General features: G+C 44.9%; 1 protein-coding gene across 5 annotated transcripts in view; it reads left to right on the forward strand.

Annotated features, from left to right (window-relative positions):
- Positions 1–26,858, forward strand: part of LOC122560464 (myosin-11-like) — a 185,884-nt gene that overhangs the window by 60,977 nt on the left and 98,049 nt on the right. For all 5 annotated transcript variants that reach the window (XM_087997598.1, XM_087997601.1, XM_087997602.1 and 2 more), the window contains exons 4-5: positions 1,685–1,712; positions 22,954–23,056. In XM_087997598.1, the coding sequence (XP_087853724.1) occupies positions 1,685–1,712; positions 22,954–23,056 (131 nt within the window). The remainder of the gene's footprint in view (positions 1–1,684; positions 1,713–22,953; positions 23,057–26,858) is intronic.

Here is a 26,858-nt window from a genome sequence, read left to right on the forward strand (position 1 = left end):
ACTCTCACACGCAGACAGAAACACACACTCTGTCTCTGTCACACTCATACATTCTCTCTCCCACACTCACAGAGACTCTCTCTTACTCTCACTCACCCACCCACTCACTCACTCCTTAAGCTGTGCACCATAGCAATCATCCATTCTACAGCAAACCAGGCCTTGGGATTTGCCAATCCTAAAAGGATACAGAAATGTACAACCTTTACACCCAGCCTTCCACAATCGCACAACATCCATCCTGTGAAGGATAGCGGGGATGCAACATTAATAACCGAATCAGTCTCGTGTACGTAACATTAAAAGTGAGGGTGAAATTGCAGGTTGAGAGCAGCTGCACAAGAATGATGAAGGAGTAATGAGCAGCTCATTGGGCGCTGTCCCCAATGGCCTCTTCCCATTACTTGAACAAAAAGGAAAACCAAATCCAACAGGTGACAATCTGCCAGCCCTTGATCAGACCACTTCTCTCTGAAGCTTCCACAGACAATCTTCATTCTCATTATATCCAGGTGACCTTGTGTTTAAATGACTTAACACTATTTTAAAAGATTTTCTTTTGATTAAACCAATGTGTTCTGATAAAACGAGACAAATTCATGGTTCCTACAGCCAGTAAAGTCACAAACTGGTGTTCTGTAGCAGTTTACCTCTGTTTCTCTCTACAAATGGTGCCAGACCTGTTGAGTTTCCCCTGCAATTTCTGCTTTTGTTTCAAATCTCCAGCATCCACAGTTCTTCAGACATAACTGTGTTAATGGATGTAGGTTTGCTCACTGAGCTGGAAGGTTTATTTCCAGACGTTTCGTCACCATACTAGGTAACATCTTCAGTGAGCCTCCGGATGAAGCAATGCTGATGATTCCTGCTTTCTATTTATATGTTTGGGTTTCTTTGGCTTGGTGATGTCATTTCCTGTTGTGTGAAGAAGCCCAGACATATAAATAGAAAGCAGGAGATATCAGCAGTGCTTCGTCTGGAGGCTCACTGAAGATGTTACCTGTTATGGTGACAAAACATTTGGAAATGAACCTTCCAGCTCAGTGAGCAAACCTATACTCAGAACCTCAACCTGAGCTACAAATCTTCTCAAAGCTCACTAACTGTGTTATCAAATACCGGCAGTGTCTATCTCTCAGACGACATTTTTCATCTTAAGACTTCCAATCCATCAGTTAACTCAACCAATGTTTATATATTATCCAATCAATGTGTTCAGTGATGTTACGTATTAAGTATTTGATTAGAAACAAAACAAGATGTTAAAGTGTTAAAATAAATTATAGTCAATTCAGTCAAAATGTTAAAGTTTTCATTTGGTAAGACTCCCTTGTTAAGAAAAGAATAAATGAATCAAAGGAGGGATTTTGAAATTAAATTTATGTTATTTATGAGATTCAGTGCATCGTTGAGTGATTAATCAGTGACTCTTTCGTAAGGTTTCTCAGGTGTGTTCGAGGTTGCTTGGCAACTTAAACAATGTATCCTCATAATGGAGAGGAATCCATCCAATCTCAGGATTTGTTTCAATTTATTATTTTACAGATTATTTTTTAAATGATTTAATGATTTAAAATTCATTTAAATTATTTTACAACTTAATAATATTATTTTATAAGTTACGTCACATTATTTTACCTAGTTTTATTTTAATTTTTTTCACTCATTTTACATTTCTTAACAGATCGTGAAGACCAGTCCATTCTGTGCACGTGAGTAAAGACCTTTCACTTTCACCTGTCTGGAAATTTGCAGTTTCTTTCCCCTGACTGTATTTAAAATAAGTTTGGCTTAATGTTGCTCCTTTTCAATCTACTTAGAGGGTGGGATTCTCTGCCACAGAAAGCTGTTGAGTTCAAAACGTTGAATGTTTTCATTAAGGATTTGATGTTGTTCCTGAGGCTAAAGGATCAAAGGGTATGGGACAGAAAGTGGGAGACTGAGTTGAATGATCAGACTGGATAGGATTCAATGGTGAGTGGGCTTGAAGGGCCGAATGGCCTACAGCCACTCCTGTTTTCTACGTTCCTCTGAACTGGAATACAAAGTGAGCCTCAGGAAATGCAAATGCTCGCTATTTGCAATCCACATTGGAACACTTTGCCTGCATTCTGTTGCCTACATACTGATATTATTTACATTGTTTTAAGAACATTTTATTTTCATAAAGTTGATGAAACGCATTGCACCAATTGTCGAATGCCCCAGATTCTAAGCCCCCCCCTCCTCAACCCCTTGTTGCTGCTCCCCTCTCCATCTGCTAAAACCTTAGGCTCTGGCATTCCCTCCCCAAACCTCTCAATTGTCCTCTCTGTCTTTAAGTTACTCCATCAGACCTAATCCTTCCAGCAAGCTTTTAGACACTTGTCCTGATATCATCTTCTAGCAGTTGGTGCCTGATCCAATCTGATAATGTTCCTGTGAAATGTCTCGGGATGTTTTACTGTGTTGAGGACACGTGCCTGGATTTTCTAACAGCCAGATCACATTATTCAAGTGTAGGTGGGAGGTGTGTATCGGGACCCTGTGGAATCCCCATCACACCAGACTTTGAAGCCACTGGGCAATTCCTCTCCATCTGGAAGCCTCCGAAAGTCTCCATTTTAAATCAGAGAATTCAGAGATTTCTGATGGTATTAGACCATAAGAAAAAGGGGCAGAATAAGGCCATTCAGCCCATCGAGTCTGCTCCACCGTTCGATCTTGGCTGATATGTTTCCAAACCCATTCTCCTGCCTTCTCCCCATAACCCTGGAGCCCCCTTACTAATCAAGACCCTACCTATCTCTGTCTCAAATACACTCAGTGACGTGGCCTCCACAGCCCCCTGCGCAATGAGTTCCACAGATTCCCCACCCTCCGGCTGAGAAACTCCTCCTCATCTCAGTTATTAAGGGTCATCCCTTCACTCTGAGGCTGTGCCCTCGAGAAAACACCTTCTCCACATCCTCTCTATCCAAGTCCCTCAGTATTCTGTCAGTTTCAATCAGATCGCTCTCCCCCCATCTTTCTAAACTCCATCGAGTACAGACCCAGAGTCCTCAACCACTCCTCATGTGAGTAACCCTTCATCCTCGAGATCATTCTTGTAAATCCCCTCTGGATCCCCTGCAAAGCGAGAACATCCTTCCTTAGAGACAGGGCCTAAAACAGTTCACAATGTTCTTAATGTGGTCTGACCAGAGCCTTATACAAACTCAGCAGTACATCCCTGCTCTTGTATTCTCGCCCTCTTGAAATGAATGATAACATTGTGGAGGCAATAGACAATAGACAATAGGTGCAGGAGTAGGCCATTCGGCCCTTCGAGCCTGTACCACCATTCAATAAGATCATGGCTGACCATCCTCAATCAGTATCCTGTTCCTGCCTTATCTCCATAACCCTTGATTCCACTATCCTTGAGAGCCCTATCCAACTCATAACCAGGAGGCCATAACCACCTGATGAAGGAGCGGCGCTCGAAAGCTAGTGCTTCCAAATAAACCCCTACTGGACTATAACCTGGTGTTGTGTGATTTCTAACTTTGTACACCCCAGTCCAACACCGGCATCTCCAAATTATAACATTGCATTTGCCTTCCTAACTGCCAAATGAACCTGCAGGTTAACCTGAAGAGAACTCTAAACCAGGATTCCCAAATCCCTTTGTACTTAAGATTTCTGAAGCCTTTTTTCATTTAGAAAACAGCCTGTGCCTCTATCCTTCCTCCCAAAGTGCATCCCCTCACCCTTTCCCACACTGTATTCCATCTGCCCCTTCTTTCCCCACTCTCCTATCCTGTCCAAGTCCTTCTGCAGCCTCCCCACTTCCACAACACTCCCTGTCCCTCCATCTACCTTTGTGTCACCTGCAAACCTAGCAACACTGCCCTCAGTTCCTTTGTCCAGATCACTAATGTATAACTGAATAGCTGTGGTCCCAACACTGACCCCTGCCGAACTCCACCAATCACCGGCTGCCATCCTGAAAAGGGCCCCTTTATCCCCACTCTCTGCCTTCTGCCAGTCAGCCAATCCTCAATCCATGCCAGTACCTTGCCCCTAACACCATGGGCTCTGATTTTATTTAGCAGCTTCCTGTGTGGCACCTCATCAAAGACTTTCTGGAAATCCAAATCGATCACATCCACTGGCTCTCCCTTGTCTAACTTGCTCATTACCTCCACAGAGAATTCGAACAGATTTGTCAGGTGTGACCTCCCCTTGACAAACCGTGCTGACTCAGCCTATTTTCCCCTGCACTTCTGAGTACTCCACAATCTCATCCTTAATACTGAACTCTAAAATCTTACCAATGGCCGAGGTCAGGCTAACTGGCCTATAGTTTCCTGTCTCCTCCTCCCTCCCTTCTTAAACAATGATGTTACGTTTGCCATTTTCCAGTCCTCTGGACCCTCCCCCCTCCCGGACTCCAATGCTTCCTGAAAGATCACCAATGTCTCTACAATCTCCTCAGCCATCTCCTTCAGAACTCTGGGCTATAGTCCATCTGGCCCAGGTGATGTATCCACCTTCAGACCTTTCACCTTCCCCAGCACCTTTTCCCCCCTTATTGCTTATTTTAGTTATCCTCTGGTGGTTTTTAAAGGCTTCCCAATCTTCTAGCTTCCCACTAACTCTCACCACATTGAACGCTGATTTTATGCTGTCCCTGACCTCCTGTGTCAGCCATGGTTACCTTGTCCTCCCCTTGGTATGGTTCTTCTTCCTTGGGATAGGTTTCTGCTCCACCCATACAGGGTCTACACCTTCCAACTCTATCTCACTTCTTGCTATTGATTAAATTCCATTTCTTATGAGTAAGTTAACCCTACCCTCTCTGTCCTTTCGATAGGATGTGTATCCTTGGATATTTCATTCCCAGCCCTGATCCCCTTGCTGCCCTGTCTCTGTGATACCCACAGCATCATACCTGCTCATTTCAATCATGCTACAAGCTCACTTACCTTGTTTCTGTACACTGTGTGTAATGAAGTACAACACCCTCCGTCCTGCGTGGACTGCTCCTCTTCTCATAGTTGTCCCCTTTATCTGCTATGCCTGAAGTTTGATTCCTTTCCAGACTCTCTGTCCTATTACATGTCCTTTAATAACCTCTGCTGCGCCATCCCCCTTTCATGTTTTCCATGCAATTGAACCTACCACTCCCATGCCCCACCAATGCCAACCCAAGTAACCTAATGTCCTCTACACATCTCGAATGGTCCCTCATATCCCCATGACAACTTAGTGCTACCTCCACTCATCACCCATTTCCCCTCCACCTACCCACCTCACTCACCGAGTCTCTACAAATCCCTGGGCACATGTTAATAGTTCCCATAGTTCAGTTAATGAGACTTTCACATTGCATTTTATTTCTTAAGACACAGTTCAATGCTCACTGACACGTCTTGACCATTTTTGACAGGTTAGGCAGTTTATGAACCTGTCAATCTTCTCCACTGTCAACAGTTCCAAAGGGCTCCCGATTCCTGGAAGGGATCTTTAACACCTCACCCCGATCCTCAAATAGTATCTGACACCACCCCATCCTCTCACACCCCTCACCCCATGGTATCCTAGCACCATATCTCACCTGCCCAGAAGCAATGCATTGAGAACTGGCCTGATCTTATCTGGTCTATTCTCCGCATTCCAGACTTCATACTCCAGAGATTCCAAAATTCCACATCTGTGGAAGCAGGAGGATAATTGCTCCCGGGACCCATCCACGTACAAAGTACGCACTGACCCCCCCTTCCCCTACACACCAAATCTCACGCCTGATAAAACTGAAAATACTGCATTCAGGGGTGGGACTTGGGATTCTCCATGTTTTCCAACATTTTCACAACAATGGAGATGGTCTCAGTCATTGAGAAAATCGAGGCTCTGGTTTTGTGGATGGAAACATTGGTGGTTATACAAACCCCACCTGGTTCATCAATGTCCTTCAGGGGAAGGAAATCTGCCATCCTCACTTGGTCTGGCCCACATGTGACTCCAGACCCACAGCCTTCAGAAATCAATTCAAGGGCAGTTAGAATCATACATTACAGGAGAGATCCTTCAGCCCATCGAGTCTGTACAGTCAACAGAGGATAAAGTGGTTAAAGTGGTTAAAGAGCAACAGAAAATAACTAAAAAGGCAATAAGCGGAGAAAAGATGAGGTACGTAGGCAAACTGGCCAAAAATGTAAAGGAGGATAGTTAAAGCTTTTTTAGGTATGTGAAAAGAAAAAAAATTGGTTAAGACTAAAATTGGGCCCTTGAAGACAGAAACGGGTGAATTTATTATGTGGAACAAGGAAATGGCAAAAGAGTTGAATAGGTATTTTGGATCTGTCTTCACTGGGGAAGACACAAGCAATCCCCCAGATGTAATAGTGGCTGAAAGACCTTGGGTAATGGATGAACTGAAGGGAATTTATATTAGGCAGGAAATGGTGTTAGAGAGAGACTGTTAGGTCTGAAGGTTGATAAGTCCCTGGAACCTGATGGTCTACATCCCAGGGTACTGAAGGAGGTGGCTCTAGAAATCGTGGATGCGTTGGTAATCATTTTCCAATGTTCTATAGATTCAGGATCAGTTCCTGTGGATTGGAGGGTGGCTAATGTTGTCCCACTTTTTAAGAAAGGAAGGAGAGAGGAAACAGGGAATTATAGACCAATTAGTCTGACCTCAGTGGTGGGAAAGATGCTGCAGTCAATTATAAAAGATGAAATTACAACTCATTTGGATAGCAGTAACAGGATAGGTCAGAGTCAGCATGGATTTACGAAGGGGAAATCGTGCTTGACTAATCTTCTGGAATTTTTTGAGGATGTAACTATGAAGGTGGACAAGGGAGAGCCAGTGGATGTAGTGTACCTGGACTTTCAGAAAGCCTTTGGTAAAGTCTGACATAGGAGATTAGTGAGCAAAATTAGGGCACATGGTATTTGGGGCAAAATAGTGACTTGGATTGAAAATTAGCTGGCTGACAGGAAGCAAAGAGTAATGAGAAATGGGTCCATTTCGGAATGGCAGGTGGTGACCAGTGGGGTACCACAAGGTTCAGTGCTGGGACCGCAGCTTTTTACAATGTACATTAATGATATAGAAGAAGGTATTAAAAGTAATATTAGCAAATTTGCTGATGACACAAAGCTGGGTTGCAGGGTGAAATGTGAGGAGGATATTATGATAATACAGGGTGACTTGGACAGGCTAGGTGAGTGGACAGATGCATGGCAAATGTAGTTTAATGCAGATAAATGTGTGGTTATCCACTTTGGTGGCAAGAACAGAAAGGCAGATTACGACCAAAATGGAGTCAAGTTAGATAAAGGGGCAGTACAACGAGATCTAGGTGTTCTTGTACATCAGTCAATGAAAGCAAGCATGCAGTTACAGCAGGCAATGAAGAAAGCTGGCCAGCTGGCCTTCAAATAAGAGGAACTGAGTATAGAAACAAAGAGGTCCTTCTGCAGCTGTACAGGGCCCTGGTGAGACTGCACCTGGAGTACTGTGTGTAGTTTTGGTCTCCAAATTTGAGGAAGGATATTCTGGCTATTGAGGGAGTGCAGCGTAGGTTCACGAGGTCAATTCCTGGAATGGTGGGACTATCATATGTTGAAAGATTGGAGTGACTGGGCTTGTATACATTTGAGTTTAGAAGGATGAGATGGGATCTGATTGAGATTATTAAAGGATTGGGCACTCTGGAGGCAGGAAGCATGTTTCCACTGATGGGTGAGTCCAGAACCAGAGGACACAGTTTAAAAATAAGGGGTAGGCCATTTAGAACAGAGTTGAGGGGAAACTTCTTCACCCAGAGAGTGGTGAGTGTGTGGAATGCTCTGCCCCAGAAGGCTGCGGAGGCCAAGTCTCTGGATACTTTCAAAAAAAGAGATGGATAGAGCTCTTAAAGATAGTGGAATCAAGGGTTATGGGAATAAGGCAGGAACAGGATACTGATTGTGGATGATCAGCCATGATCATAATGAATGGTGGTGCTGGCTCGAAGTGCCGAATGGCCTAGTCTTGCACCTATTGTCTATTGTATATTGTCTATTGTCAAAAATACATTCATTCCTACACTAATCCCACTTTCCCACACAAGGCCCATCGTCTTGATGCTACTCAACTTCAAGTAACTTGAAGTGCTCATCCAAGAACCTTTTAAAGGTTGTGAGGTTTCCCAACTCAACTCGCCTCCCAGGCAGTGCAATCCAGACTCTCGCCCTCTCTGGGTGAAACACCTTTTCCTCAAATACCCTCTCTCAACAAGAAGTCACATGAAACCAGGTTATAGTCCAACAAGTTTACTTAAAGTGTGGAGGAGCCGATGTTGGACTGGGGTGGACCAACTTAAAAATCACACAACACCAGGCTATAGTCCAACAGGTTTATTTGGAAGCACTAGCTTTCAGAGCGCTGCTCCTTCATCAAGTGGTTGTGAGGTAAGATCAAACGACACAGAATTTACAGCAAAAGACTATAGTGTCATGCAAGTAAAAAGATACATTGAATACACCGAGATTGCTGTTAAGTCTTTCATCGCTTAGAATGGGTTAGATGAAAGACTTAACAGCAATCTAGGTGTGTTCAATATATCATTTCAGTTATAGAGTCATAGAGATGTACAGCCCGGAAGCAGACCCTTCGGTCCAACTTGTCCATGCTGACCAGATATCCCAACCCAATCCAGTCCCACCTGGCAGCACCAGGCCCATATCCCTCCAAACCCTTCCTATTCATATACCCATCCAGATGCCTCTTAAATTTTGCAGTTGTAACAGCCTCCACCACTTCGTCTGGCAGCTCATTCCATACACATACCACCCTCTGCGTGAAAAAGTTGCCCCATAGATTTCTTTTATATCTTTCCCCTCTCACCCTAAACCTATGCCCTCTACTTCTGGACTCTCTCACCCCAGGGAAAAGACTTTGTCTATTTGTCCTATCCATGCCCCTCATAATTAGGGCAGCACCATGGTTAGCACTGCTGCCTCACAGCGCCAGAGACCTGGGTTCAATTCCCATCTCAGGCGACTCTCTGTGTGGAGTTTGCACGTTCTCCACATGTCTGCGTGGGTTTCCTCCGGGTGCTCCGGTTTCCTCCCACAACCCAAAACTGTGCAGGTTAGATGAATTGGCCATGCTAAATTGCCCATAGTGTTAGGTGAAGGGGTAAATGTAGGGGAATGGGTCTGGGTGGGTTGTGCTTTGGCGGGTCGGTGTGGACTTGTTGGGCCGAAGGGCCTGTTTCCACACTGTAAGTAATGTAATCTAATAATTTTGTAAACCTCTATAAGGTCACCCCTCAACCTCCGACACTCCAGGGAAAACAGCCCCGGCCTGTTCAGCCTCTCCTTACAGATCAAGTCATCCAACCCTGGCAACATTCTTGTAAATATTTTCTGAACCCTTTCAAGTTTCACAACATCTTTCCGATAGGAAGGAGACCAGAATTGCACGCAATATTCTAACAGCGGCCTAACCAATGTCCTGTACAGCCGCAACATGACCTCCTAACTCCTGTACTCAATACTCTGACCAATAATGGAAAGCATACCAAACGCATTCTTCACTATCCTATCTACCTGCAACTCCGCTTTCAAGGAGCTGTGAACCTGCACTCCAAGGTCTCTTTGTTCAGCAACACTCCCCAGGACCTTACCATTAAGTGTTTAAGTCCTGCTAAGATTTGCTTTCCCAAAATGCAGCACTTCACATTTATCCAAATTAAACTCCATCTGCCACTTCTCAGCCCATTGGCCCATCTGATCAAGATGCCATTATAATCTGAGGTAACCTTCTTCGTTGTCCACTACACCTTCAATTTTGGTGTCATCTGCAAATTTATAAATATATCTTTAATGCTCACACCCAAATCATTTATATAAATGATGAAAATTAGTGGACCCAGCGCTGATCCTTGTCGCACTCCACTGGTCACAGGCCTCCAGTCTGAAAAACAATCCTCCACCACCACCCTCTGTCTTCTATCTTTGAGCCAGTTCTGTATCCAAATGGCTAGATCTCATATTCCATGAGATCTAACCCTTGCTAACAAGTCTCCCACGAGGAACCTTGTCGAGCATCTTAGTGAAGTCCATATAGATCACATCTACCGCTCTGCCCTCATCAATCCTCTTTGTTACTTCTTCAAAAAACTCAATCAAATTTGTGAGACATGATTTCCCACGCACAGAGCCATGTTGACTATTCCTAATTAGACCCTGCCTTTCCAAATACATGTATATCCTGTCCCTCAGAATTCCCTCCAACAACGTGCCCACCACCGAGGTCAGGCTCACCAGTCTATAGTTCCCTGGCTTGTGTTCACCACCCTTCTTAAACAGTGGCACCACGTTAGCCAACTTCCAGTCTTCCGGCACTTCATCTGTGACTATCGATGATACAAATATCTCAGTAAGAGTTGCATGACACTGTAACCTTTTGCTATAAATTCTGTGTCTTATGCTACAACCACCTGATGAAGGAGCAGTGCTCCGAAAGCTAGTGTTTCCAAATAAACCTGTTGGACTATAACCTGGTGTTCATTTAAATCACAAGCTTTCAGAGTGCTGCCCCTTCATCAGGTGATTTTAAATAAACCTCTTGGACCGTAACCTGGTGTCATGTGACTTCTGACCTTGTCCACCCCAGTCCAATAACCGGTACCTCCACATCTCTCTAAACCTGTTGGGGATAGGCCAGGAATGTTGGGCTAGCCAGAGATGTCCAGACATTATGCCAAGAATAAAAATAAAAATATTTTGTCCAATTCATGAGCCAGTCCAAAATCTGCAGGGGAATATTTTTCAGGGTGGCTTTGAACAGAAAACTAAAGAAGTGTGCAGCTTAGGGAGTAAAGATCTCCAATTCTTGGCTCTGTAAATTGATCACAAAATTAACACGCTCAAAAGAAGCAGGATTTCTATTGCTGCATTTTTGAACCATTCTAAGTGTTGAAATATCCATGGTAAGGAAGGCGGACTTTAATTTTCCATTTCAGCTCCACTTTTATAGAGATATATCCAGCTTCTACAGGAAGCAAATTTTGGATTGTCAGCACTGTTAGAATTTATAAATAGGAACAGCTCATTAACATTTCCGTATGCCCATCACGATGTCCTGATTTTTACAACATGGTTAGCCTTTTGAAGGAAATTAGCCCAAACAGGACCAAATAAGGAAAAGCCCTAGTCATCAAGGACAAAGCTGAAGATAAGCAATCTGCTTTGAGGCAGTCGGGGAATCCAAATTGCATGACAATAGCCACGAAGCAATCCTGTATTTGTAAAAAAAAATTCAGAACTTCATTGGCAATTTAAAACTTCTGCCTCCCAAGAATGGGCAAAAAGTGTACCAAATACTTTGTGAAACTCATTGCTGGTAAGGTTTCCTATTCTTGGGATAAAGATAATGCACTTTTCTAATTGTTACATTCTGCTGAAGTTCAGGGAGAGAAAATCTGATCTGGACTAGTTCCAGTTCTCTGTTACCAACTCATATCAGATTCAAGTTGAATTATTTTTGAGTCCCTTGAGCTGAAATGGGTGGGATGTAATTAATTCTTGTAAATTTGTGAGTTTTAAACAATGCTTTCCTGTAATGAGCTCAGGCATGTTCCATTTCTAGCTATGTTTGTCACAAATATCGACAGCTGTCACACTACTCTCAGTGTGAAACGAGCCAGGAGCTAGGGAGGAAGTTACCTCAGTGATAAAGATGACTCTAACTAAATTATAACGAGTCCTGATTAATTAAGCTGGTTGACAAATTAAATCTGACAATGTTTCTTAAAATGCTTGCAGTTTAACAAATGAGTAATGTTCTTTAACTAGGTACTAACCAGGAAACCAGTGTCTGTAGTTAATTCTAACAAGGTTTGTGGCTAATCCCTCATCAGGGTACTTTTTGAGAATATGTTACAACAGTGAAGTGTAACAAAACTTTATTGAAACATATAAATGCAGTGCCTTTACCTGTTCAGACAGTAGGAATGCAGCTCCGAAATATTTAAGTCTGTAGTAGCCTGGCTGAACTGAGTAATGTTTTTGCACTGAAATCAGAAGGTGATGGTTCAAAATGCACTCCCAACTTGAACACATTATCGACTGGTGATGTCTCATAGCCCTGTCAGAATAATGAGGTGTATCTGGTAATAACCACCTACTTTAAAGGCAATATATAAATGCAAATGGTTGTTACTGTGCCATTCAATTGAAGGAATATTATGGATAATTTGGAATATCTGCAATGATTAGAGATTTTCCTTCATTATGTGAAGACAAGGAAGAGGTTTTCTTGAGTATCCTGGATATCATTTCTCTTTGATTCATTAGCCAATCATCTCACTGTTCTATGGGATATCAGGCTGTCTATGTTATATCTAACATTTCAGAAGCATTTAAGAAAGAGTCATAGAGATGTACAGTGTGGGAACAGACCCTACGGTCCAACTCGTCGATGCTGACCAGATATCCTAACCTAATCTAGTCCCATTTGCCAGCACTTGGTCCATATCCCTCCAAACCCTTCCTATTCATATACACATCCAAATGCCTTTTAAATGTTGTAATTGTACCAGCCTCCACCACTTCCTCTGGCAGCTCATTCCATACACATACCACCCTCTGTGCGACAAGTCAGACAGCATGGTGGCTCAGTAGTTAGCCCTGCTGCCTCAGTGCCAGGGACCCGGGTTTGATTCTAGCCTCGGGTGACTGTCCGAGAGAGTTTCCTCTGGGTGCTCCGGTTTCCTCGCACAATCTGAAAATGTACAGGTTAGGTGAATTGGCCGTGGGAAATTGTCCATTGTGTTCAGCGGTGTGTAGGTTAGATGCATTAGTCAGGGATAAAATGTAGAGTAGTAGGGGAATGGTCTGTGTGGGTTACTCTTCAGAGAGTAGATGTGGACTTGTTGGGCCAAAGTGCCTGTTTCCATACTATAGGGATTCTGTGAAAAAAAATTGCCCCTAATGTCCCTTTTAAATCTTTCCCCATCTCACCCTAAACTTATGCCCTCTTCCAGTTTTGGACTCCCCTACCCTGGGGAAAAGACCTTGTCTATTTACCCTATCCATGCTATTCATGATTTTATAAACCTCTACAAGGTCACCCCTTAGCCTCTGACGCTCCAGGGAAAATAGCCTCAGCCTATTCAGCCTCTCCCTATAGCTCCAACTTTGGCAACATCCTTGTAAATCTTTCCTGAACCCCTTCAAGTTTCACAACTTATTTTCTGCAGCAAGGAGACCAGAACTGAACATAATATTCCAACAGTGGCCTCACCAATGTCCTGTACAGCCGCAACATGCTGTCCCAACTCCTATACTCAGTGTTCTGATCCATGAAGGCAAATGTGCCAAATGCCTTCTTCACCGCCCTGTCTACCTGGGATTCCACTTTCAAGGAACTATGGACCTGCACTCCAAGGTCCCTTATGTGAGATGCTTTGAGATAAACTAAGACCATCTTCCATAACCCTTTCATGAAATGTGGGAGTCACCGGCAAGGCCAACAGATATTGTCTGTCTCTAATTGCCCTTGAACTGAGCAGCGTCTTGGCCATTTCAGCAGAGAATCAACCACATTGCTGTCTGTTGATGTGGACATGAATGCAGCCAGACAGTAAGGATGGCAGATTTCCATCCCTACAGACCATGAATGAACTAGATGGGCTTTTAAGGCAATTGATGCTGGTTGGCATGGTCACCATTATTGAAACAAGCTCTCAATTCCAGATTTATTGAGAAGATTTAAATTCCAGCCGCTGCCATGGTAGGAATTGTATCTGTATCCCAGAGTATAGGCCTGGATCCCTAATCCAGTGACAATATAATTGTGCTCCCATGTCTCCCATTATATAATCTTTAAATAGGTATTCCTTTTAAAAAAATCATTCATGGGATGCAGGCATAGCTGAGCTAGCATTTATTGCCCATGTCTAATTGCCCAGAGGGCAGTTAAAAGCCAACCTCATTGCTGTAGATCTGGAGTCACATGTAGGCCTGCCCAGGTAAGGATTGTAGTTTCCTTACCTAATTGTTTTCTCAACAATTGACAATAGTTACAAGGTCAGAATTTCCTCCATCGCCCATAGCTGAATTTGAAACCAAGTATCTAGGACATTATCAGAAATGACTGGAGAAGCTCAACAGCAACGGTGGAAAGAGGAACACAGTTAACGTTTCGAGTCCAGTGACCATTCCTCAGAACCAGATCACTACCTGGGCCTCTGAATTAAGAATCCAGCTCTAAATCACTAGACCATCTCATCCCACTCTTCCACCTGTCCCATTAACAAGGACTTGAATAGCAACAGAGAGCACGATTCTCACCAGTCTAGGGACATCTGCGCTTGATTTAACCCGAGTCAGTGTATCAGTAGACATGAAAATAATTATCAGTCTAATGTCAAAGAAAAAATGGAAAGTCTAAGTTCGAACTTGCAAAGAGTTCCAGTCCAGTTTCTCTGAATTGTGAAAGCTGAGATAGCGTATTTATATTGTTGGACCCTGCTTTGATGTTGGTGCCTTGTAAGGAGAAGCTTTGAGCTGGACCCTGCTCTACCTCCCTGTCTGCTTGAACTCTGCAGATCCATGCAGACAGGTCTTCTCAAGGGAGAACAAGAGGGACCATTTTATTGCTAACAGAGAGAGCCAAGTCAGAGGGCCAATGTTCATACTGAGAAGGCAGAGTACAGCTTATGTGGTACAATATAATCGATAAATCTCTTACTTCTCTTCGCATGAAGAAAACGTATGCTTTTGTTCTTTCTTGTTGAGAGGTGGCTGACAGTAGCAGCCTGTGTACTCAGTCCCTAAAGAAGTTATTGGTGAGGCACCTTCTTTAGTTGTTGCACTGTGTAGTCCCTATTGCTAATAGTAAGGGTAGGGGTTCCCAGATTTTTGACCCAGCAGCAAAGCTGGGTTTAATGTCTTTGTAACTTTTCTGGAACAGAATGGTACAACTGGGTGGCCTGCTCAGCCATTTCAGAGGGCCATGATGTGTCAGGTCTGTGGTCCAGGTCTGTGAGACTGGAGTCACATGTAGGCCAGACTAGTTGAGGACAACGGATATTCTTCCTGAAAGGACATTAGTGGATCAGATGGGGTTTTTAGGACAGTCTAATAGCTTGAGATTATGTTGAATGGATTGAGTTTAAATTTCATAATGGGATTTGAACCAATGAGCATAGAAACACCAGGAGCCTGGATCTCTGGATCATGAGCCCAGCAACAACTCCACTATCTTGTGACCTGTTATAAAGCAGAACCAAAGTTTTGCCTTGATGTATGTCATGTTGTGCAATTTGATAAACAGACTGTGATGGAATACTCCCCACTTGCCTGGATACAGGCAGCCCCATCAACATCCTGGGTGCTATCATTCACAAGAAGCTGAACTATCCGTATCAGTACGGAGGCAACAAAAACAGGGCAGAGGCTAGGAATACTGCAGCGCATAACTCACCTCCTGACACCTCCCCCAAAGCCTGTCCATCATCTACAAGGCACAAGCCAGGAGTGTGATCAAATACTCCCCACTTGCCTGGATGGGGGCAGCTCCAACAACACTTAATAAGTTTGACACCATCCAGAACAAAGCAACTTGCTTGGTTGGCACCACATCCACAAACACCCACTCCCTCCACCACCGACACTCAGTACACACTGCTGTGACTATCTACAATAAACACTGTAGTAACTCACCTTAGACAGCACCTTCCAAACCCAGGGTCACTTCCAGGACAAAGACAGCAGATCCATGGGAACACCCCTGCAAATTCTCCTTCAAGCCACTCACCATCCTGACATGGAAATATAACATTCACTATCACTGAGTCAAAGTCCTGGAATTCCCTCCCTAAGGGCATTGTGGGTATCCGTACACCTCAAAGACTGCACCAGTTCAAGGAGGCAGTTCCCCAGCCCCTTCTTCAGGGCAATTAGGGATGGACTATAAATGCTGGCCAGCCAGTGATGCGCACATTCCATGAATGAGTCAAAAAAATAAACTGTCAAGTCCCTTATCAAAGTGCTGAACCCTTTGCTTTGCTGCAATGATTTGCATATATACATTGGGAGCAAAGTTACTATGAACAGGAATGCTAATATTTCTGGTTTGAAGCTGTGAGGTTGTTGGGCTGAGAGATATTTTGTAATCATTCTTTACCAGGGATGTTATGACACACCTGTGAAACAGGTGGGACTTAAACCCAGCCCTCCTGACACAGAGGTAGGAACACTACCCCCCAATGCATTGCAGGAGCTGCTTGGAGGATCACATTCTTACATCATTTCATTTTTGCAATTAATAACTTGAACACCTCAGCTGAAGTTAATTTGCTTTTAGATCAGCCAGCCTACAGAGGGAATACTCAGCACTGTACTGAATCAGGAGAACAAAGCTCATTTCAAAATGCTACTTTAGCACCAGGTACAACAGATTACTGCAATGCCTTCTAAGCGATGATAGAATTGATCCTCAGTACTAGATTGCCCGATAGTGAGCTACACTTTGTGTTGTGGTCGAGCAGAATTGAATTTGGGTGAACTAATGGGGACACTGGAATTGGCTACAAGCAAGGCTTTCATCCTAATGGACAATGATCTAACAACAAATGACAGGTACACCCCTCAGACAAGGGGAGAGGTTGAGAAAAAGAGTTCCTCATGGTTACCTCAGCCAGCGGGGGAACAGAACCCACACTGTTGACATCACAAACCAGCTGTCCAGCCAACTGAGCTAACCAACTCCCTCTACCCCGACTAGATCACCTCTCAATGATGCCTGTTATTACTCCTGGTGGCCTTGCAACCAGTATAACAGTGAACTACTGCAGATGCTGAAAATCTAAGCTAAAAAAACAGAAACTGCTGGAGAAACTCAGCAGATCTGGCAGCATCCGTGGAGAGAGACAGAGTTAACATTTTGAAGACTCCTTTCCAGTTCTGAAGAAGAGTCAATCGGGAAGGAAAATGATGAAGCTCCTTTACAATCAAGGTGGAGCAATTTACTGCAGGCGCTGGGATCTGAATTGGAAACAAATGCTGGAGGTCACAGCGGGTCAGACAGCATCCGTGGAGAGAGAGCAGGCTAACGTTTCAAGCCTAGATGACTCTTCATCTTTATAATCAAATCACCAAAGCCACAAAAGGCCTCACACCTGAGAAAAGGTACAAAAACAATAAAATCTCAAGTCTCTTACCTGGTTACAAGTGAAGCAACATCGATAGCTTTTAAGAACTTAAGCAGGAAATGGAAGAAACACATCGCTGACCTAGTTTCAGTTCAATACAAGTTGCTGTTAACTGGGAGTTAAATAGGACCAGATTAAAGGCAAAGAAAAAAGCAGATGGTCATAGAATGGAACTTGAGTTGGGCTTAAAAATGACATCTTCAAACCAGACAATTAAGGGTTAAACATTAAGGATTAATTGCTCATGGCAATAGGCAAGTGGAATACAGAGGACCCTCGATTATCTGAATATCGATTATCTGAATTTTGGATTATCCGAACAAGATCACAAAGTCCCGCTGCTTGGCTAAACTGTTATCTGGAATTCGATTATCCGAACATTCAATTATCCGAACAAATTACTCCCCACCCGTGTTGTTCGGATAATCGAGGTTTCGCTTTAATCCATGAAAAACACGCCTAACACAAAAAACAACAACTGAAGGAACTGCAGATGCTGGAATTGAGAAACAAAAACAGAAATTGTTGGAAAAACTCAGCAGTTCTGGCAGCATGTGTGGAGAGAAATCAGAGTTAATGTTTCAGGGGCCCTTCGAACATTCACTCTGTTTGCTCTCGACAGCAGCTGCTGGACCTGATAGAGAAAGGGCGTGTTTTGACTGGGAGGTGACCACGTGACACTGAATTGTCTGTGAGAACCATCCTGTTGAGCAGTTACATGGGGCCCGCCTGTTTTGAAGGTTGGGAAAGTTCCTCAAACATTACAAAATGGAGATTCAATATATAATCTTACATTTGGAACGCTATTAACATCAGGGACATTTTCCCACTCAGCGGAAGTTGCATCATCGGGCTGGGGTTCACAAGATGGATGCCATGAAACCTGAGACAAAGCTCTGAAAGCCACAGCTCCCAGATGGAGAGAAGGCATCATGAGACTCACTTGTCTGTAAACATATAGAATCCATACAATGTAGAAGCAGGCCATTCTGCCCATCGATTTCACATCAACCCTCTGAAAAGCTTCCTACCCAGATCCACCCTATCCCTGCATTCCCCCTGGCTAACCCACCTAGTCTGCACAATATCCCATGGCCGATCCACCTTAACCTGCACACCTCTGGACTGTGGTAGGAGCCCCACACAGACAAAGGAGGGACATGCAAACCCCACACAGACAAAGGAGGGACATGCAAACTCCACACAGACAGTCACCCAAGGGTGGAATTGAACCTGGAGCTCTGAGGCAGCAGTGTTAACCACTGATCCTGCATGCTGCTCCAAGGTTGTGTGTTTTGTAGTGTAGCTAATAAATTCACTCATTAGTTTGCATTTGTCTGTAATACATATTAACAAGATTAATATGAAGCAGATGTATTAGCTTAAAGTGCCTGAGCCTAACAACAGACCAGGAAACTGGGATTTGAGGTTTGTCCTCATGTCCCTGAAAAATGTATGGTAGGGTTTGGGGCCTGGCTTTGCTGCTCCTCTCCCTTGTAAAATTGCTGTCTCTTGTATGCAGCTGTAAAAGTAACTGTTTGTTGTAAACTGTTTTTGTAATTTGTTTGGAAAAAATATAAACAACAGACCAGGTTAACTCTGATTGGTCAAACTGGTGAAAGACTGTCTCCTGTTTTGTTGAGTTGAAATGGAGCTTTGCCTTGACCAATCATTGTCAACCTGCCTGCATTAGAACTTAAATCAATCCTGTCAGTTAACTGCCAATCATCATCAACCGATATACTCTCCATGACGAGGCTTCTGAGTTTGTCAACCAATCAGCATTCTCCTGTCGTACTGTTTAAATGTTGGTTTTGCCACCCGGGTGTTTTCCTATCTTCCTGGTGGTGGAAATTGAATAAATATTCGTGCACTTTGTCTTTCACTGTGTCTCACACCTGCACACACACCATGGGTTCTGGGGATAAAATAAGCACTAACGCACTTAGGTGGTAGTGTGGGGGTTAATAAAAAAAAGAAAAAGAAAAGGAAAAAAAAAAATATACACAGGAAGGGCAGTGCTTGTCACTGGCCACCCGGGGAAAAAAAAGAAGAAAAAAAAAGAAAAAAAAAGAAAAAAAAATTTAAATGTTGGTTTTGCCACCCGGGTGTTTTCCTATCTTCCTGGTGGTGGAAATTGAATAACGATTTGTGCACTTTGTCTTTCACTGTGTCTCACACCTGCACACACACACCATGGGTTCTGGGGATAAAATAAGCACTACCGCACTTAGCTAAAAAATGAAAAAAAAGAAAAAAAAAATTAAATGTTGGTTTTCCCTTTAAATGGGTATTCTTGCAAAATATGCCATTGAGTGCGATCTGAAAAGCTTCAACAATTAGTGTCACCTTGCAGCAGTACTAAGGAGGGAGAAAGAGCAAATTGCTGCAGACACTGGACTGTACTAAAGACAACAAAATGCTGGAGATCACAGCGGGTCAAGCAGCATCCAGCACTTTTTTATTTTCACTAAAGAGAGAGAAACCTTGATTTATTTTTTTCCAAAGAGCCATATATCTCTCAAACCTTTCAGTTCAATTTCGCTTTCTAAAGCTGGGTTTGTGGCAGTGATCAGGACGTGAAAACAAATCAATCTACATCCAACGCCACTTTGTGTGTTTGAGAAAAGTTTTGTGAATTTCAAAGATTATCGAAATCTAGAGCTTGTAAAGTATCTCGGGAATCCAGATGCCAAATACCAGGAAATTCAAGGATGTAGCTGGTGCCGAGCGGAGAGATTTTGCCTTTTATGGTGCTGCAGGGTTGAGCAGAATACTATGGACATTATTCATGTCCATGTTCATGCAGATTGAACCAATGCCAAAAATAAAAGTGAAAGCCTCAAAAATTACTTCCAAAAGCAAAGTTTATAATTACGTGGAAAGGAGAGCTGATTAGAAGCAAAATGAAAGAGTTCACAGAGAGATTAAGGATTGATTTAAGGTGATTCAACCATAGTAGCAATCTGACTGATCGTGTTATTGGAATTTGCAACTGCAGAGCTGACCGTTTGGTCTCACGTTAACATCGGGGGCAGCGGCAGGGATGGAGTTGGGGTCCAGGACAGTCCAGTATAGCCAGAGAATCCAGGAAGATCCCACCGACCTCAGCAGTTAGGCCTCAACGTTCCTGGATGCCTTCCCATTCCCAGCCTGACACGCCAACTGGGTTAATGAGCTGAGGCAGGAGTTTGGCAGAAGGAGGCTACCCCGGGGAGGGGGAGGGGGAGGGGCAGAGGGTTTTACCTGTGGGAATGATATGTGGCTGTCTGTGCTGAAGCCTGGGGAGAGGGCTCCCATCAGCAGCTGAGGGTGGGCTTGGCGCAGTGGGTGGTTTCAGTTTGCCATTGGCCAGAAGGGGAGCTGCAGACATAGATCCACGTGAGGCCTGCGGGGGACGACTTAGCTTAGTTGGCTGAATAGCTGCTTTGAATCAAAGGTTCAATTCCTGCTCAGGTTAGGAATATCAGAATTAGCAAGGACTGCAGATTGAGGAAGAGAGTTCCAAATCTCTGCTACTCTTATCCAAACAGTGTTAGGCCATTTAGCCCCTCAAGCCTGCTGCACCATTCCATTAGAACCCGGCTGATCTGTGGCCTAACTGCATATATCTGCCATGGGCCCTTGATAACCCTTGCTTAATAAAACAATGTCTACCTGAGACTTAAACTTAACAAAATTATCATAAAGGACTCTCCTTCTTAGTCTTCCCTTGCCTGGGGCATGATAACCCTCAGGTTAGACCACCAACGGCCGTCTCTCTCTCTCTCTCGCTCTCTTACCTCAGGCAACTGTCTATGTGGAGTTTGCATATTCTCCCCGTGTCTGCGTGGGTTTCCTCCTGGTGCTCTGGTTTTCTCCCACAGTCCAAAAATGTGCAGGTTAGGTGAATTGGTCATGCTAAAATTGCCCGTAGTGTTAGGTGAAGGGGTAAATGTAGGGGAATGGGTCTAGCTGGGTTGCTCTTCGGGGTGTCGGTTTGGACTTGTTGGGCTGAAGGGCCTGTTTCCTCACTGTAAGTAATCTAATCTAATCTAATCTTTCTCTTTCTCTATCTCTCCCTCTCTCTATCTCTCTCATGAGAAAGTCGCCCTATGACCTGGTAAAAGTATTGTGGCTTTACTTTGGGCCTAGCGTAGGAAAGTGGGACTAATGTAGGAAGTAGTGTATTTTTGACAGTACAGACTCGATGGGCCAAAGAGCCTCTTCTGTACTGTATGATTCTACGTTTCCAGGCCTACAATGTGTTGCTAACATAAAACCGCCATGCCTGAGAATGCGGTGGATGTGTCCTGAATTGAGACATTAAACAGGGAATTTGATGGTTACTGAAAAGGATAAAGAAGGCAGGAGAATAGTACTTGATGAGACTGAAAGCCAGCACAGATGTGATGGGCTGAATGGCCACTTACTGCACCATAACAGTGATTGGGAGCTCTCACTGTAGTTTTAGCGCTGCTTTCCACTGACCTCCAACCTTGGTGACTCCTGCTTATTAATGTCCAATCTCAGCAGTGAAGGCAGCTCTGTATCTCTGTCTGTGGGGACTGGAAAATCCACAAAGGGGAAAGAGGAGGAACAGCGAAGAGAAAAGCATCAGGCAAATCCTTTGAATCTTATACCCCTCAGCCAGCTGATACCACTATGGGGGTGACAGGGCAGGGGAGGGGGTGACAGGTCTGGGGAGGGGGTGACAGGGCTGTGGGGGAGGGGGAGGCAGGGCTGTGGGGGAGGGGGTGACAGGGAGGGGGAGGGGGTGACAGGGCAGGGGAGGGGGTGACAGGGCAGTGGGGGAGGGGCGTGACAGGACTGTGGTGGAGGGGGTGACAGGGCAGTGGGGGAGGAGGTGACAGGGCAGTGGGGGAGGGGGGGGAGGCAGGGTAGTGGGGGAGGGGGAGGCAGGGCTGTGGGGGAAGGGGGTGACAGTGCTGTGGGGGAGGAGCGTGACAGAGCAGTGGGGAGGGGGTGACAGTGCTGTAGGGGAGGGGGTGACAGGGCTGTGGGGGAGGGGCGTAACAGAGCAGTGGGGAGGGGGGTGACAGGGCTGTGGGGGAGGCAGGTGACAAGGCAGTGGGGGAGGGGGATGACAGGGCTGTGGGGGAGGGGGTGACAGGGCTGTGGGTGAGGGGGCGACAGGGCTGTGGGGGAGAGGGGTGACAGTGCTGTGGGGGAGGGGGCGACAGGGCTGTGGGGGAGGGGGTTGACAGGGCTGTGGGGGAGGGGGGGTGACAGGATGGTGGGAGGGGGGTGACGGGGCTGTGGGGGAGGGAGGTAACAGGGCAGTGGGCGAGGGGGGTGACAGGTCAGTGGGGGAGGGGGGTGACAGGGGAGTGGGGGAGGGGGCGACAGGGCTGTGGGGGAGGGGGTTGACAGGGCTGTGGGGGAGGGGGGTGACAGGGCTGGGGAGGGGGTGACAGGACAGGGGAGTTGACAGGGCTGTGGGGGAGGGGGGGGTGACAGGATGGTGGGAGGGGGGTGACGGGGCTGTGGGGGAGGGAGGTAACAGGGCAGTGGAAGAGGGGGGTAACAGGTCAGTGGGGGAGGGGGGTGATAGGGCAGTGGGGGAGGGGGGGTAACAGGGCAGTGGGGGAGGGGGGTAACAGGGCAGTGGGGGAGGGGGGTGACAGGTCAGTGGGGGAGGGGGGTGACAGGGCAGTGGGGGAGGGGGGTGACAGGAACCCGTTTCAGAATCAGAATCTGAGACTTTGGAATCAATCTGACGGTCAGAGTGGAAACTTGATGAAAATGTTTGGGTTTTCCTGTGCAGGGGCGAGTCTGGAGCTGGGAAAACAGAAAACACAAAGAAAGTAATTCAATATCTGGCTGTGGTTGCTTCCTCTCACAAGAGTAAAAAAGATGCCAATGCAATCGTAAGTTAATTCCTTTTTTTTGTACTTTCTAATTGTGCGCTGACATGTGGTGTTAAAATGTCGGACTGTTGACCTGGGAAGACGTCAGGCTAATATTACGTTCAAACTGTACCAAGTAAAAGTAGGAAGCACTCATGATAGGTATATGCCACGGAGCCTCTAGTTAATGCAATATCTCCTGTTAATGTTGTGCACAAATAGAATTAAACAATTGTTAATAGAAGAATCACTGAACAGAACCAAACACGTCCAGCCAGATATCACAGTAGAAGTTGGAATGGGTCTAGAAATCTTCACCATTATTTACTGAGATCTCCCAGTGAAATCCACAAGTTGCTGTCTAACCTCCAACAGCAGCATCCTGTCATCCCTAAACATTAGACGACGTGAAGTTCTTTGGGGCAACCTGAACTCACCAGTAACATTTGGGATTTCTCCATTTCAGTTCTATCTGCTTAATTGTCTTAATTACCCACAGCAACCTCTCTGGCTGTGAAAACGAACGTTTTAGAAACACAGAGATTCTCATTCCATGAGTTTATGTTGTTGTTGCACATTTATAACAAATCAAAATTATTATTTAACATTTTCTTTCCATCTTTTATCTCTCTCTCTGTCTGGTTTCTCTCTCTTAATCCCACTTATATTTCTTTTCCTTCATTTAGCTTTCTCTATTGGTTTGACATTGCATTCAATATTCTAACTGTCTCTTCCCGGTTGAGACTCTGAGATGTTCGATAACGATTCTTCAAGCTGATCTGTGAAGGAGGCACAATGTTACTGGTTCTATTCACAGGTCCCTGAACCATAGAATCATAGAGTCATAGAGATATACAGCACAGAAACAGACCCTTCAGTCCAACTCATCCATGTCAACCAGATATCTGAACCTAATCTAGTCCCACCTGCCAGCACCCGGCCCATATCCCTCCAAACCCTTCCTATTCATATACCCATCAAGATGTCTTTTAAATGTTGCAATTGTACCAGCCTCCACCACTTCCTCTGGCAGCTCATTCCATACACATACCACCCTCTGCATGAAAAAATTCTCCTCTCACCGTAAATCTATCCCCTCTAGTTCTGGACTCCCCCATCCAGGGAAAAGACTTTGTCTACTTATCCTATCCATGCCCCTCATGATTTTATAAACCTCTATAAGGTCACTCCTCAGCCTCCGACACTCCAGATGAAACAGTTGTAGCCTATTCAGCCTCTCCCTATAGCTCAAATCCTCCAACCCTGGTAACACCTTTGTAAACATTTTCTGAACTTTGTGTTCTTTTGGCTAAAGGACATTGATGCTGGAGAAAGGAGCCCTTCCCACCTACAGGCCCTTACAGTCCAGAACAAATGTTTCCAGATCAGATACACGTAGACACTCAAAAAAAATCAACTTGACCCAACAATGACCATTAACAATCTCGTGGCTGTAATCCAATGTGGCAATGAGAGAATACTTCTAAACAATTCAAATTTGCTTCAGCATTATATGAGCTTTTTAGGACGTTGTTGCCTTGTGGCGATTCCCAATAATCTAATTCTATTTTGTCGATTTAGTTTAACTTCATTCCATAATAAATCTTCATTTCTGCATCCAATCCAATTTGCTTTCACCTTACAGAACCAATACACACAGGTGAATTCCATATCTGTTTAATTTCCTGTCTGCTCCCTGCTCTCAGCTCTTTCAATGTGAGGTGACAATCTACACAGAAGGAGACATATCCCTAGTCTACACACCTTCCCCTCGTCCATCCATTTCCTCAGGGATGGATGTTCACTGTAATATTGACAGAAGCTTCCAATCAAGCCAATCATAAACCTCAATTTTATTAGCAGAAGACACCGTGTTTATAGGATTCTTTGAGGACTGGGTTTATTGTGCAACATTATTTCTGAATGCCGAAACCAATGCGATTGAATCCTGGACAGAGCCAATTGGGCTCTCAGGTCTAAAGCGTAGGCTGCGATGCTGACACGATGGGCCAAGTGGCCTCCTTCTGCACTGTTATAATTCCATCATTGTGGGTTGGAGTCCTTTGTGGTGGAATACACAACTATCTCGGAGCTTCTTTGAGATTGATGACAAGAATTAAGTTTGGAACTTGTGGAAACAAATTGGAGAAAAGCAGGAACACAGATAGAATGGGTCATAATGTTTTCTCCTTTCCAGAGCTGAATATCCCGATGAGTGTCCAGCATCCTGCTTAGTGACATTCCTCACATCCCAACAAATCCCTAAAACAGCTTTTAGACCAGGAATGGTTTCAGTCAGCTATCAGACTGTAAACTTCCCAATGCATATGCCATACCTGAACAAAGACAGGCTTGCAGCACTGATACAGGGATGGTCCTGTGTGATTAAAGTACCCAGTCAGGGAAAAGCAGCTCCCCTCTTCCCCACGGCGAACACCATCTGCCCAGCCCTGCTCTCGCAAATCATAAGGAGAGAGCCATCTCCTCGCTGGACATAGTGAAGATATATAGTTAGAGAGAAAAAAAACTGCAGATGCTGGAATCCAAAGTAGACAAACAGGAGGCCGGAGGAACCCAGCAAGTGGAGAAGTCAAATTTGCAGCAAAGAACAATTACACCCAAAATGTTGACTTCTCCCCCTCCTGATGCTGCCTGCCTTGCTGTGTCCCTCTCCCTCCTGATGCTGCCTGCCTTGCTGTGTTCCCCCAGCCTCCTGTCTGTCCCTCCTGACGCTGCCTTGCTTGCTGTGTTCCTCCAGCCTCCTGCCTGTCCCTCCTGATGCTGCCTGGCTTGCTGTGTCCCTCCAGCCTCCTGCCTGTCCCTCCTGATGCTGCCTGAATGCTGTGTTCTCCCAGCCTCCTGAATGTCTACCATAGTGAAAATATTACCAGGCACACCTGGGCACAAGCCTTCCTGTATTGTAAACAGCACCTCACAGGCAAGGGACCGCATGGGGCTTTACCAGCTCCTGAATTGAGATGCTGCCACTGACTCGGTCTGTGACTGTCATCATTCTTCACGCCCTTAAGGAAAGCACACAGCGAATGATCATCCTGTTATCTACACTGTCTCTCCTTCACAAATCCCAATTAAGCCCAACAGGCACCTGGAACATTCAACGAGATTCCCATTTCTGGGCATCCAGAGGCGGTGGGTAATATCCAGGGCACACAAAGTGCCAGTGGCCCCTCAGTCCTATCTCCACCATGGCATGGCCTCTTCAGGGTAAAACGTATAAAGGGCAGACTTCGTTGGGCTATTTCCCTGGCGAAAGCATGAAACTCCCAACAACTGGTCAACAAATGTCAGACAACCCAAGATTCTTACCCTGCTCCCTTGGTGCCCATCATTTCACATGGAATCTCACTGAGCTCCGTAAGATACGAATGCGATAGCCAACCTGCACAGTATGGGGACATCATACTGTACTTCCCAGTCCCTTCTTCCACGCTATTGTCATTGCACTAAGTACCACAGCAACACATCAGCCCCTTCTGTAGATTAAAATCCAAAACCAAACGCAGAAATTGCTGGAGAAACTCAGCAGGTCTGGCAGCACCTGTGGAGAGAGAAGCAGGGTTAAAACTTTGAATCCAATATGACTCATCTTCAGAAATGTAGAATTGTAGAAGGTTTATGCAGAAGTCATTCTGGATTTGAAATGTTAACTCTGTTTCTCTCTCTGCTCATGCTGCCAGGCTTGCTGAGTATCTCCAGCAATTTCTGTGTTACTTCCTCTAGAAAACTGGAAAGGAGGATTGAGATGGAACTGCGAATTGCATAGGAATGAGAGCAAATCTGTCACAGATGCTGATAGCCGTAA

This window comes from Chiloscyllium plagiosum, unplaced genomic scaffold (genome assembly GCF_037043375.1).
Source record: "Chiloscyllium plagiosum isolate Xiang-an unplaced genomic scaffold, Cpla_swu_hap1 HiC_scaffold_20, whole genome shotgun sequence".
NCBI classification, from domain to species: Eukaryota; Metazoa; Chordata; class Chondrichthyes; order Orectolobiformes; family Hemiscylliidae; genus Chiloscyllium; species Chiloscyllium plagiosum.